Source organism: Anguilla anguilla, chromosome 5 (genome assembly GCF_013347855.1).
Source record: "Anguilla anguilla isolate fAngAng1 chromosome 5, fAngAng1.pri, whole genome shotgun sequence".
Taxonomy (NCBI): domain Eukaryota; kingdom Metazoa; phylum Chordata; class Actinopteri; order Anguilliformes; family Anguillidae; genus Anguilla; species Anguilla anguilla.
In genome coordinates this window covers 17,333,975-17,346,775 of record NC_049205.1, presented here as the reverse complement: position 1 = coordinate 17,346,775, position 12,801 = coordinate 17,333,975, and the positions used below count along the sequence as shown (strand labels likewise).

The 12,801-nt window shown below is 43.7% G+C and overlaps 2 protein-coding genes across 2 annotated transcripts; one reads left to right on the top strand and one right to left on the bottom strand.

The window, feature by feature from the left end:
- Window positions 1-2,750: 2,750 nt before the first annotated feature.
- On the bottom strand, window positions 2,751-5,336 carry LOC118228238 (leukotriene B4 receptor 1-like). Its single transcript, XM_035419595.1, has one exon. The coding sequence runs from the start codon at window positions 4,584-4,586 to the stop codon at window positions 3,549-3,551; it is 1,038 nt and encodes a 345-aa protein (XP_035275486.1). The 5' UTR covers window positions 4,587-5,336; the 3' UTR covers window positions 2,751-3,548.
- A 1,144-nt stretch (window positions 5,337-6,480) lies between these two features.
- On the top strand, window positions 6,481-10,197 carry LOC118227528 (leukotriene B4 receptor 1-like). Its single transcript, XM_035418077.1, has one exon. The coding sequence runs from the start codon at window positions 6,693-6,695 to the stop codon at window positions 7,797-7,799; it is 1,107 nt and encodes a 368-aa protein (XP_035273968.1). The 5' UTR covers window positions 6,481-6,692; the 3' UTR covers window positions 7,800-10,197.
- The last annotated feature ends 2,604 nt before the right edge of the window (window positions 10,198-12,801 follow it).

Genomic DNA, 12,801 nt, shown 5'->3' with positions numbered 1-12,801 from the left:
GCACTATTGTCAATAAATGCAGACTCATTTGTAATCAATTAGTGTAATTTCATCCTAAGACCAAACAATTTGTGTTGTAAGAAAAGAAAATGCAATTAGACATATAGCCAATCTTACACAACTGTAGATATACCAGTATCCAATATAAATCAAAATAACGCAAAAAAAAAGAAAGGAAGGATTTCTAAAGGGGATCAGAGGAGCCAAAGTGCAGGTGAGCTTTCAGTCTGTGTCAGAAAATGGACAGGGTTTCTGCTTTCCTGGGAAGCTAATTCCACCACTGGAAGGGACACACACACACACACACACACACACACAAGACAAGATCTGGCAATACAGACGGGGGGGGGGGGGGGTAAGGGTAACCTGCCCAGAGGCAGCAGAATGGAGAGGTATGGCAAGAGGTTGTGGATCAGATGAGCAGCAGCATTCTGGAGTACTGTAGTTGCAGAGGTCTGATGGCAGAGGAAGGACAGAGCTGTTGTCCAGATGGGAGATCGTCCACACTAACAGCTGTGTTGATAAGGTGGTGAAGAAGAATTGCCCGGATCTGTTATATTGAAAGAATCTGCACACCTCACAAATGATGTTCTTGTAGAGGGATGGTTTGTTTGCCCAATACCACTCCAAGATTCCCAGCTGATGAAGAGGATGACGCTTTGGTGCCATCTCACGATGAAGGATAGATCCAGCAGGGGGTAGGATTTGGCTGGCAAGTATAGACCCTCGGTTTGGGCTAAGTTGTGCTTTAGGTCATGATTTGGTTGGTCATCCAGCTTGAAATATCTTACAGGCAAGCTAAGATGTGACAAAATAAGGTTGTGGTCAACCATGTCAAAAGCTGCTATGTTTTTTTAATTTTTGTTAATTTGCTTGTTTTTTTTATTTGGCCCACTTACAGTTACGTGGAAAACAACATTTGAATCTGATCAGAAGTTGCAATAATGCTCTACTAAATTTCTTTTAATTTAGTCCTGTACCAACTGCCGGTACCAGTTCCAATGCCCTTACAGTATCTATGGGAATCACTCTTGTGCTCATATCTCATTCCCCTTCACTTACACAGCAGTTGTGCACCCAAGTCAAGATGGTCATACGCTGCTGAAGTGCACAATTGTGGACATTTTAAACGTGTATATCTCAGGTCTGAACATATATACTGCAGAGTTGTGCTGCAGCGTGCGCATAACCAAAATTGTGTTCGGGCGTTCGAGCGTGACGTCACTGCACACGGATTGTAGTTGAGTAAATCACTTGGGAGCATAATAGCAGTGTGCTGGTATTATTTTCTTATTTTGCATTATTTTTCTTTTTTTACCAGGCACCCGCGCTAAATTTTTGGATGTGCGCATGCCTCTATTATAATAAGATTAATTTTAGACCATTCCTCCTTACAAAACTACTTCAGTTCATTGATATTTCTCTGATTTCTTGAGGTCATGCCACAACATCTCAATTGGGTTAAGGTCTGGACTCTGACTTGGACATGCCAAAACCATTGTGTTGTTGATTTACTCATGTGTTTTGGGTCATTGTCTTGTGTCATCACCCACTTCTATTAAGCTTCATGTGATGGACCGATACCCTGACATTCTCCTGTACAATTTCTTGATACAATTTTGAATTCTCTGTTCCCACAATGATTTAAAGCGGTGCAGGCCCTGAGGCAGCAAAGCAGCCCCAAACCAGGATGCTTCCTCCACCATGCTTCACGGTTGGTATGAGGTTTTTGTGTTGGTGAGCAGTGCTTTTTCCCTCTAAACATTGTGTTGTGCATTTATGCAAAAAAAAGTTGAGCTTTTGTCTCAATCCATCTGAACATTGTCCCAGAAGTGTTGTGGAACATCCAGGTCTTTCGCATAAGACATGCAACAAGGTCTTTTTTTTTTTCTTTTTGGAGAGCAGGGCAACTCCAGCCCACATCTTATCTCATTGATTAGAACAACTGACTCAATTAGCTTTTGGAGAAGTCAAAACCTCTAGCCTAGAGGTTCACATAGGTTCACATATGGGCGGCAGTGTAGTATAATGGGAAAGGAACTGGTCTTGTAACCTGAAGGTCACAGGTTTGATTCCTGGGTAGGACACTTGCATTGCTTCAGTATATGTCCAGCTGTATACATGGATGCAATGTAAATGCTATGGAGAATGTTGTGTGAGTCGCTCTGGATAAGAGTGTCTGCTAAATGCCTATAATGTAGTGTAAATGTAATGATCTAAAACCTAAACTGAATGTTTAAATGATGCATTTATTATAGACAAGCAAAAAGTACAATTATTTGGTTGTGATTAGTTTAAGATAGTCTCTATTATTGTTACTCTAATGTAGATCAGACCACAAATCCAAGTATTTCCAAAGGGTTCATAAACTTTTTGAAGCATCTAATTTCCACATATATAATATCAAGGTAGCATTCACTCAATGGGATCAGGACAAAGAATCTGGTGTCTTTTACCTCTGCGCAAGCATTCGTTTAGATGCTGTACGACCAATCAACCAACATTTTTGAGGTAGTAATTAATCGAGCTAAGAATAATCATTCAAAATTAGTATGGAATGTCTCTGGTGAAAATATTGCATGATGTTGCGGCCACTTGCTTCCAAACATGTTTTGCAGTGGGGCAATCCAAAAACGTGCGCATGAAAGTGCCTACAGCTCCCCGAGGGCATAGCTTACAAATCAGAGAATGTACAAGTTTCATGATGTGGCGTTTCCCAAGTGTCAAGTACGTTCGATGAAGACGGTTAACATGCGTAAGCTGATGATCAGGATTTTTAGATAAACTAAGATAAACTAAGATTAAAATAAACTAAAACTAAGATTATTCCAAATACTATCCCAAGGGTTTCATAATCGCTTATGAATAGATCATTATCCAGTCAGTATTTTTTATGTTTCAGATGGGGAGTCAGTTCACACAAGATGCATGTTACATACCCGACAGAGGAGCAGACCCTCTGAAAATGTATAACATTCATATCACATCAGCTTGGTGTTCAGCTTCAGCTCATTTTTTAGAATTAAGATGTCATCCAAACTCTAACCACACCTGGTTTCCTATGTGATTCTGCAGTGGTATGTGTTGAAAAAATATATTTGTTCAGATTCTGCATATAATTAAGGGCGAAGTAATGAGTAATAGAACGTAAATGTATCATTACTGATAAAATTTGGATACTTTCTCCTCGAGAGACTATACAGTAGCAGTGTAATATTCATGCAATTGTCACCAACAAGAAAAAAATTTATTGAAAAGTATTTGCATAAGTAGAAGATTTGTATTATGAATGAAACAAACATCAGCCTTGCTTAATAATAATATGACTGGTCTAATTTATAAAAAGCTAAGCACGTAGAAAGAAATTTAAGAAGCAATCTAGATGATAAAAAGGCTATGTACAAAAACTGACATGGCTCCATGACGTTACTTTGCATCTGATAAATGCTTGAACTGTCAATTGTACATTTCAGTTCAACAGACAGTTTACTGTAGCAGTAAGAATGGAGTTCCTCAGCTGTGGAGACGTTAGGAAGATGGCCAGATGTTTAAGACATTCCTGGTGGAGACATTTCTGATGTTTCCTGATGACTGGGAATCTTGAGATTTCGTGAGCTGAAGGCATAGAGGAAGGGGTCCACACAGTTGTTGATGAAGGTGAGAGCTCCAGTAAGGTTCTGAGCAACCTCAGAGAATTTAAGCAGACTTCTGGATTTTAGCATGATCGAGGATATTTCCAGCACATTGATGACATGAAAGGGACTCCGTAAGATGAAGAAGGTGACCACGATGCTGGTCACAAGCCTGGTCATCCTCTGGTTTCTGAAGAAGGCGGTCTGGTTCACTTTCTTGTGGAGGCAGAAGTAAGAGGTGACCAGGATGGAGAAAGGGACAACAAACCCCAGCAGAGTCTCCATGAGCAGAACGGCCACTGCCTCCCCGTCTGACCTGAACTTCCTAATACAACTGTACTGACCTTTGTCCTTGAGTACAACCACATCCCGATTCACGATCATGGGGGAGGCAAGAACACCTGACAGCCCCCACAGGGTGACCAGCAGAACCCTCTCACCCATCCCACGCAGCCTCGCCCAGTACTGAGGGTACAGCACAGCCAGGTAGCGCTGCACGCTCATCAGGGTGACTGTCAGCAGGTTTGAGTATAAATTACAGTAGATAAAGTAAGTTATTAACTTGCAGGTCAAGCATTGAAACACCCAGCCGTATAGCAAGGCATAGATCCACATCGGTAGTGTGATGAGGGACAAAAGATCAGAGACCGCCAGGTTCAGCATCAGCTTCAGGGTGAAATTCTCACTCTTGTACCTGCGCACTATCACCACGATGACCGCAATGTTGCCAGGGACGCCCATCAGACAGCACAGCCCCAGGACCACACTGGGGGCCACTTGGTCAATATTCCAGAAGGTGGAGTTGGAGCTGGAGGTGTTGAGATGCTGCATGGTGAAGAGGGAGATCTGAACAGTTTCTGAATGAGGAAATAAAATACTAGTTTTACGGAAGCCAAAAACAAATATGCTTGTGTTTTCAAAAGAGATGCAAACAAGAAATCCATCCACACGCATTTAAACAAAGAGGCACTTCACATTATTTCCATGAAGGGCCTGGCTGTAGCGTTTGCATTTACATTTTTTTGAAGCATCTGCCGAAGCATCCTCTGACTGCTGAAGAAGTCATTCTCACTGCCTCACTTTCTTTCTAACTGTGACCTAGTGCTTTATTTTCTGGAATCAATGTCGCTCAGCGTATGGGTGCAGTCAATCTACATCTACACAACATCTAGTATAAAGCCCTCCCAGAACAATGGAGGTTGTTACGGCAGCGATGGCTTTGCCAACGCCATATTAATGCCCACAGTTTTGTATAAGATCTTGGATATCAGGTGTTCATATAGTTTTGGCTATATAGTGTGTCTTCTTGACCATGAGTGGTAATGACATTCTGCGGCCATCAGTAATTTGAAATAAAGTATACATCACACAAATATTATCCTATGTAGAAAAAACCGGACAAGGCAAAGCATGTTCAAACTAATTTAAAAATGTCCCCCAGTAAGATATGTTAGACTGCTCAATCACGATCATATGAACTAATACTCATAGATGTATTAGATTATACAATTTGTATTGTTTCACTCAATTGCTAATTATTTCTACATTTTTGTTGATATCATGTTTACTACGTTACATTTATTATGCCGAAAAGCACGATTGTTGCAAAATATTGCATTAATCATCAAGCTCTTATAAAGGCAGTCTGTCTATAATCTGTGCCAGTACTGTAACCATCATTTTTACTACAGAAAATTAAAATGAAGAAATTGTTCAAGTTGAATTCATTGTCATTCTTCTCATTACAAACGTGTATAAGAAATACAAGATCATGATGCACGATACTCTAAGAACAGCCATAATCAATTAAAATAGAAAGAAATATAGGAATTCTAACTATTTTAAAAAGAACAAAGACAATTAACAATGAATGCAAAGCAGGACATCTATGATAAGGCACTCAAATCACAATTCATCAGTACGGTGCTTTCTCTGAAAAGCAGCAAAACCTCTGGTATTTATCTGGTATTTAACTCTACATTTTACCTCAAAACTATAAACTTAGCATATTCTACATTGTTCTAACCATGTACATATTCTTCTTTTTCTGGCTGACTCAGCTCTTACAGTAAGCAAAACTTTTTTTGCATCTCCTGGTAAAACAATGCTACTGTCATTATCAATAATGTTTCTGTCAATTGCAATACAAAGATGCTGTGTGTGAGTGTGTGTGTGCGCGTGTGTGCGTGTGTGTGTCTGTGTGTGTGTCTGTGTGTCTGTGTGTCTGCGTATGTGTGTATGTGTGTGTGTGCATGTGTGTGTGTGTGTGTGTGTGCGTGTGTGTGTGTCTGTGTCTGTGTCTGTGTGTCTGCGTGTGTGTGTGTCTGTGTGTCTGTGTGTCTGCATATGTGTGTATGTGTGTGTGTGTGCGTGTGTGTGTGCATGTGTGCGTGTCTGTGTGTCTGTGTCTGTGTCTGCGTGTGTGTGTGTGTGTGTGTCTGCGTGTCTGTGTGTCTGTGTATGTGTGTATGTGTGTGTGTGAATGGACATGACCGTGAGAATGAACCCTGGTGGTTTTATGTTTACCTTTCTGTTCTTTCACAGGCCACAAGCAACAGGAGTTTCAAATTCAAATGAAATTTTGTATGTGGGCTGTTGGGAATTTTTCTATTGTCTTTTCAAAGAAAACTGACAGATGCGCAGTAAACAAAAAAAGGTCTCTGGACCACAATTTTGTATAAATAATTCTCCAGTGCATCTCATTCTCTGTAACCACAGGCACATCTGTGGTCACAACAGAGAGACAGAGAACTATGACATCACGGAGCGCACATTTGTCTGATAGGAACTGAGAAGACTGATAGGAAGAGAGAAGACTGTCAGCCTTACACTACTTTGGGCAGTCGTACTCACTCGTCCTCGTCCTCATCCCCAGAGCTGCAGCTGTCTGGACTTTTTGTAGAATTCTGACTGGCTGTCATTTGTGGTTATTTATCTTTGCATTTTGTAGGTGGTCATTGGATCAAGAATTAGGGTGAGAGTATATGAACAAAGAAGGAGTTTTTGGTGGGAGACCTCCCTAAGCAAGCTTCAGCAAGTCTCCAGTCTTTATCTCTCGCCATGGAGCAACTCAACACCTCCAGCCACAATTCCACTTCCTGGGATACCAAGGACGTAGCCACCAGCATGGTCCTGGGATTGTGCTGTTTGGTGGGCATCCCTGGAAACCTTCTGATCGTCGTGGCGATAAGCCGCCACCTTCGCAGGGCCTCCCTGATGGTGAAGCTAATGCTCAACTTGGCCCTGACTGACATCTTGTCCCTGCTGATGCTGCCCTTGTGGATAGTTGCCCTGCTGGGAGGCTGGCCGTACGGACATGCTGCTTGCAAGATCCTTTCCTACGCTATCCACTGTAGCCTGTATGCCAGCGTGCTGACCGTCACCCTGATGAGCATCCATCGCTACCTGAAGGTTCTGCACCCGTCCTGGAAGACCGAGCTCCACCTGGGGGGGAGGGGCGACAAGGTTCTGCTGGCCTCCATATGGGTCCTGGCATGCTTTCTGGCAATTCCAGCGCCCATTTTCCGGAAGGTGAAGGTGACCACGAGTGGGAGAACAGCCTGCAAGCCTCACTATGACTCAATTCCGGAGGAGGCTGCCATGCTCCTTCTGGAGACCCTGATGGTCTTCCTGGTCCCCGGTGCCATCCTCACCACCTCCTACTTCTGCATCATCCACAGGGTGGGCCGCTCCCCCTTCCACTCTAGCCACAGGCTTAACCAGCTGGTCACCTGGGTGATAGCGGCCTTCTTCTTATTCTGGGCCCCCTATCACGCCTTGAATCTGGTGCAAGCAGCGGCTGTATTTGCAGAGGGGGCGGGGGCAGGGGTGGATGTAGGGTCGGGGCTGCGGGAGGCAACCAGGCAGGGCCAAAATGTGGCGGGAGCCCTCACTTTCCTGAACAGCAGCCTGAACCCCTTCCTGTACGCCTTCGCCTCTCGCAACCTACGGAATAGCAGCAGCGTCTTGAAGAGGGTGGAGCGTATCTGCCACTGCAAGTCCTCCGACACACCCGAACTGGGCTGCAGGAAGGCCTCGCGGGCCACCCCGTCCATCGACGCCACCCCCGCCACAGCGACCGAGCCGTATCCCAGGCAGCCAGCCCCATGTCCTTCATCTGAGCTCAAACCCAGGTGTGTTCCAGACACCCAAAAATCCTCTCTTTAAACAGGCCCACTGTAAGCAACAGTGGGCGTCTATTGCATATGTACATCCAGTTCTACTCTTGATTTTATTCAGTCGTTATTTTTAAAACATTCTTCTGCTAATTTTACTTCTCTTCCGCGGCTCGGAAAGCTCTGATTTAAATATGCAACATGCATATTTATTTGGGAGGACAAACTAGTGCAGGTACCCTCCAAAATGCTTTCAGGAACCCACAATTTCTTTCACACATGAATCCACCAGCTGAACAGATGGAACACTGAGCACAGCAGCTAGGAGTCACACTCACTTATGACTCTCACTTAACAGAAAACATGCTCCTAATCAACAACACAATTCTAGATGCTGAATCGTTCTGCACAGTCTGCTGGCCTGTTTCAGAGAGCAAAGAGACAGAAATGCAGTTGAGGCCAAAGGCGACATTTTGTCGAAGTCGGCCAGGAACGTGAGGTAGGAGGGATGAAGTACTGCTGTGCTCAAAAGGAGCCCATGCGCATGACCGCATGTATTTGTCAATATGTGTTCTCAAATAAGGCCTGGCCACAAACGCTGTGTGCATGCTGCACCCCTCCTCACCCTCCTCGCCCTCCAGCTCACTCCCTCCAGCAGTCACGCACATGCTGGCACCAGAAACGCCAGCATAGCATGCACAGCTGCAAGAGGCAGAACTGTGTGATGTGAAAACCTGAGCAGAGCAGAGTGCCCCCACTCCGATCTCTGGATCGGTTATCGGGGGCATAGTATGCCCTCTGAACAAATTTCATGCACTATTTACAGAACTAACTCCTCAATAGTCTGATGCCCTGGGCCAGCCAGCTGACTCATTTTCACAGGGATATCAGGCTCTAAGCAGTGGAAAGAAAATCAAACAGGCAGGTAGGGTGCACTGCAGGCAGATTGCACCAGCTGGCATGCTCGAAAATGCCAGCGCATTGCAAAGGCAGATTTAGCGCACTAGCCTGTGCATTGCACTTCCTATCTCCACCAGTGTTGCTGAGGTGTACCAGTAAAAGGAAATTACACCACAAACACCTCTACATCACAGAGATGCATTTCACAGAGATGCTCAGGCTCAGCACTCTAAAGTAGGCACTGCTGTCACTAATGACTATTAATACAGAAATGATGCGCTATATGAATGTTGTGCAGTGTTGCCTTGCTTTGGTGTGTATGGTCTGAATACAGTGAGTAAACTGAGTAAACTGTGAAAGTTCTCTACGGGAAGCTAAGCCGAATAGAGGTTTATGAATATACTGAATTAATTGTCCAACCTCCAATTCACCATTTGGTTTGTTCTGGGCCCGAGGAAATTTTAAACGACTAGGTCAGAGGAGCCTAGCGATAAGACACAGACCCCCGGTCCCAATTCACCTCCTAATCACTCCCTCTCTGTTTTGAGCTACACCGAATTATAAGTGTCACTGATACAAGGCCCATTCATAAGCGAGGGCAGGCATCGAGGCAATAGGGAGCATGAAAAGCAGCAGGTATGGGACACACTTTTTGTCTGCTCCAGGGACCCTTATCAGAATTTATAAAGAATGAATTATTATCTATAATTTTGACGGAAGTTGCATTAGTTCAGACAACATTGCAAACAGACACCGCTGAGATGGCCATGATGATTGTCTTTCAAAAAGTCATGACATGGCAGTCAGCATACATTTGAATGTGGTTAGCTCTGCCATGCTTCAGCGACTCAGCATTAAGCAATGCAATGCCTGCTGGGTCAGCACTCACTTCATGCCAGCACTCCTATTTCCTCATTATTGTGTCAGAGGGCCAAACCACTGAAATTTGGCTCACTCAGTTCTGGGACCACGCCTGTACAAGATGGCGACTCTTGCATATGCACAAAATTCTGGGTCAAGCCATACCAGAATAAAGCAGAGGGCAGAGTTTAGTATAACTGTTGCCTGATCTCATCTCACCACAAAGAAACTCACCAACATTTCAAATAATATCCAAAGCTGTCCCTCCAAAAAATATCACAAAATCCTTAATATTTAATGTCACCGCAATGGCTACCATAGGAGGATTGATTTCCTTATTACCATAAACAATTTAAGTATGTAACTACGTAAAATATGATCTTTCTTTGTCTCGCATCTGGATCTGGCGTTTGGTGTTCGGTCTTGTGTGGGGTCTTGCAATTCATCTTGCATTTTACATTTCATCCCTGGTATTTTGTAATATTTTGCTGTCTATTGGTTTTTGAACTTTGTTCAATTTGGGATTAACTTGGGAGAGGCAAGCTGTGCTTGGGTATCTTCTTTCAATCTTTTTGTGTGTGACTGTAACATGTCTACATCTGTAACATTCACTGTTTTTTTAAAGTAGTTGAACCCTTGTCTTTAGATTAAATGTTGAATTACTTGTTACAATTGAATAAATCTCTTCATTTTAATCTGGTTGTGAGTTTTACATCATGATCCAACAGGTTGCTCTGCCTTTCAAATTTGGCTAGTTAATTGATAATAGGTATCTTTGATAATAATGAACAAATTAAATCAAATGTATTTAACATTTTGGATAACTGAGGAGTTTTAACTGTTGTTGTCGCTCGTTATAGATTCAGAGTTCAACAAGGGTGTTAGCTGCTCAACACTGCGGATTTCGGAAATTGTCATTTTAAACAGATTCTCACCTGTGACAGAATGTTTTTTCCAACCAAGGTCTTGATTGGCCAGCTTTCATTGATTAATTGAATATTTATCTGGGGCTGCCGTCACTCGAATAGGCATCTGATCCTTTTTGAACGATATGCACATTTGGAGGCATATGCATAATTTAACAAATACTATTATAGATTCCGCTTGGTTTGTGTTAACCTGTGCCTCTTTTGCAAATCAGGAACACAACACATTTACTTTGCACAGGAATTATGAAGTATACTGCAGCAGACAAGATCATCGGTGATGGGGTGGGGGGGTGGGGGGGTGGGGGCGGAGGAGGAGGTGTTGATTACTCAGGTGGTCTTCATGTGCCAGGAAGAGGTTTCATTAAAGAGTTTTATTTTTAAACATCGCACCCTTACAGCCTTGCAGCATTTTCTTATAAGATAATGGAACTTTCACAGAATCCAGGGCCCAAACATGAATCCCTCAAAATGTTCAACTCTATGTACCCAGTAATCAATGCTGAGTATCCAATTACTCAAAGTTTAATGTAACCAGTTACAGTACTAAAAAAAAAACCCTGAATCTTACAGCTTGTCGCAGGAAACAAGATGCAAGTTATAGCCTGAGGTGACACCTGTATTTTGGTGAGGGTTACACAAGAAGTTGTTAACAGGAAGTTTTTTTTTTCAGCCGCATATTTTTTTCCAGTCTGCTGCTATGCTTATGCCGTACCTGCCAAATACACTGATACTATTTACCGCACACAACCACGGAGACACAGTCTGTTTACATAGTTTATTTTTTTAATGAAAATATATTAAACATATATTTTCCAGTTAGGCAATGTACAGTATGTCCTTAATGTATTTCTTAACATCTTTCAAATCTTAAAACACAGATTTGAGAACAGAATACCAGTACAACAAATACCAGTAGGCTTTTTCTTGTTTTTTTTTTTTAATGTACACTTTCCAAATGGATTGGCTTTATACCATACACACAACAACATGTTGCATTTCCTTCCCACACTATTGATTTCAATGAATTACTTTTCGCTGACACATCCCAAAACTTAGAACATCAACCGTGTTTTCGATGTCGGATTTAAAACAAAAAAAAACACGACAGATATGTGTCCTTTTTTACCTTTTCTGGAAAATGGAGACGTCATGCAAGCCTTCAGAACAGACAAACAACCGGTGAACAGGACCACCACCATACCCAGCCAATGCACAACGCTTGCAAAACATTTTGTAACATTGTAACGTTTCCACATTGCTGCAAAAAGAAAAAAAGACTCCTGGTAGCCCGTAGTGACTCGTGGTGCCATTTTCTTTCTTTTTTTTTCTCTTGAAACTGTGTGCCAACACATATGGGCTTCACATACCACAGAGGCAGAACCCCCCGGCCTGCAGGGGGCGCCACTGCTGTCCAGAAGGAGCTTAGAAATGGGAGCGAGGTGTTTTCCGGCCTGTCTCCACAGAGCAAGTTCTCAGCGGAATCCGCGCAGCCCCGAAGTTCCACATCACCACAGGGACAGACGTTCGAGCCTGTCAGCAGGGGCTCGAGTCACAGGAGAGTTCTGGAACCCTCAGTAGCGCGCCAGTGTTGCGGCAGGCGCGGGGCTCGTCCAGAGAACGCGCCGGGGCACGCGGGAGGCGCAGCGCGTCACGCGGGGCGCCCGGAAGGGAGGCGGAGGGATCGGGAGCGAGTCCGAGCGGAGGCGGGTACGATCGGGCGGCGCCACGCGCGCGGACAAGGCTTCGCGTTCGCGCGAAGCGAGGCGCGGAAACGCCGACGCGGTTCCCCGGGGAACGCTCGTCCTCTCAGCGGCCTCGAGTACAAAACGGCCTCGTCATCGCTTCTCCAAAACCTCTGACTTCTTCCGTAGCCGTCCCATGTCAGACCTCCAACCACCCCCCCCCCCCAATCCCAACGGCGGAGCGGAGACGCTATTAACTGAGTCAAGCTGCTTAATTGGGGCCTTTTAATTAGCACGCAGACCTCTTCAAATTAAACCTGTCCCACGACGGAGGAAAGCCTGGAGAAGCCATTAATTGTCCGTCGGCACGCATGGTCCCAGCACCTCCCCACACCCCCACTCCTCCGCCCCTCCATCCCTCCAACAGCAGGGAGAAACACACACTGAACTTTTCTGTCTCTTCTTCCACGTCTCCACAGAACATTTAAAAAAAAACAAAAAACTTTTTTTAACCCCATAAATCATCCAAGAACAAAAACAGGATTAAGTACTTCTACATTTGTTTGAATTTTAAACACCCTTAATTTCATTTCCTCTAATAAGAACAATCATAATTATCGTAATATAATTACAGTATAGCAATAATAGTGACAATAGTAATAACAATAATAATAATAATCAA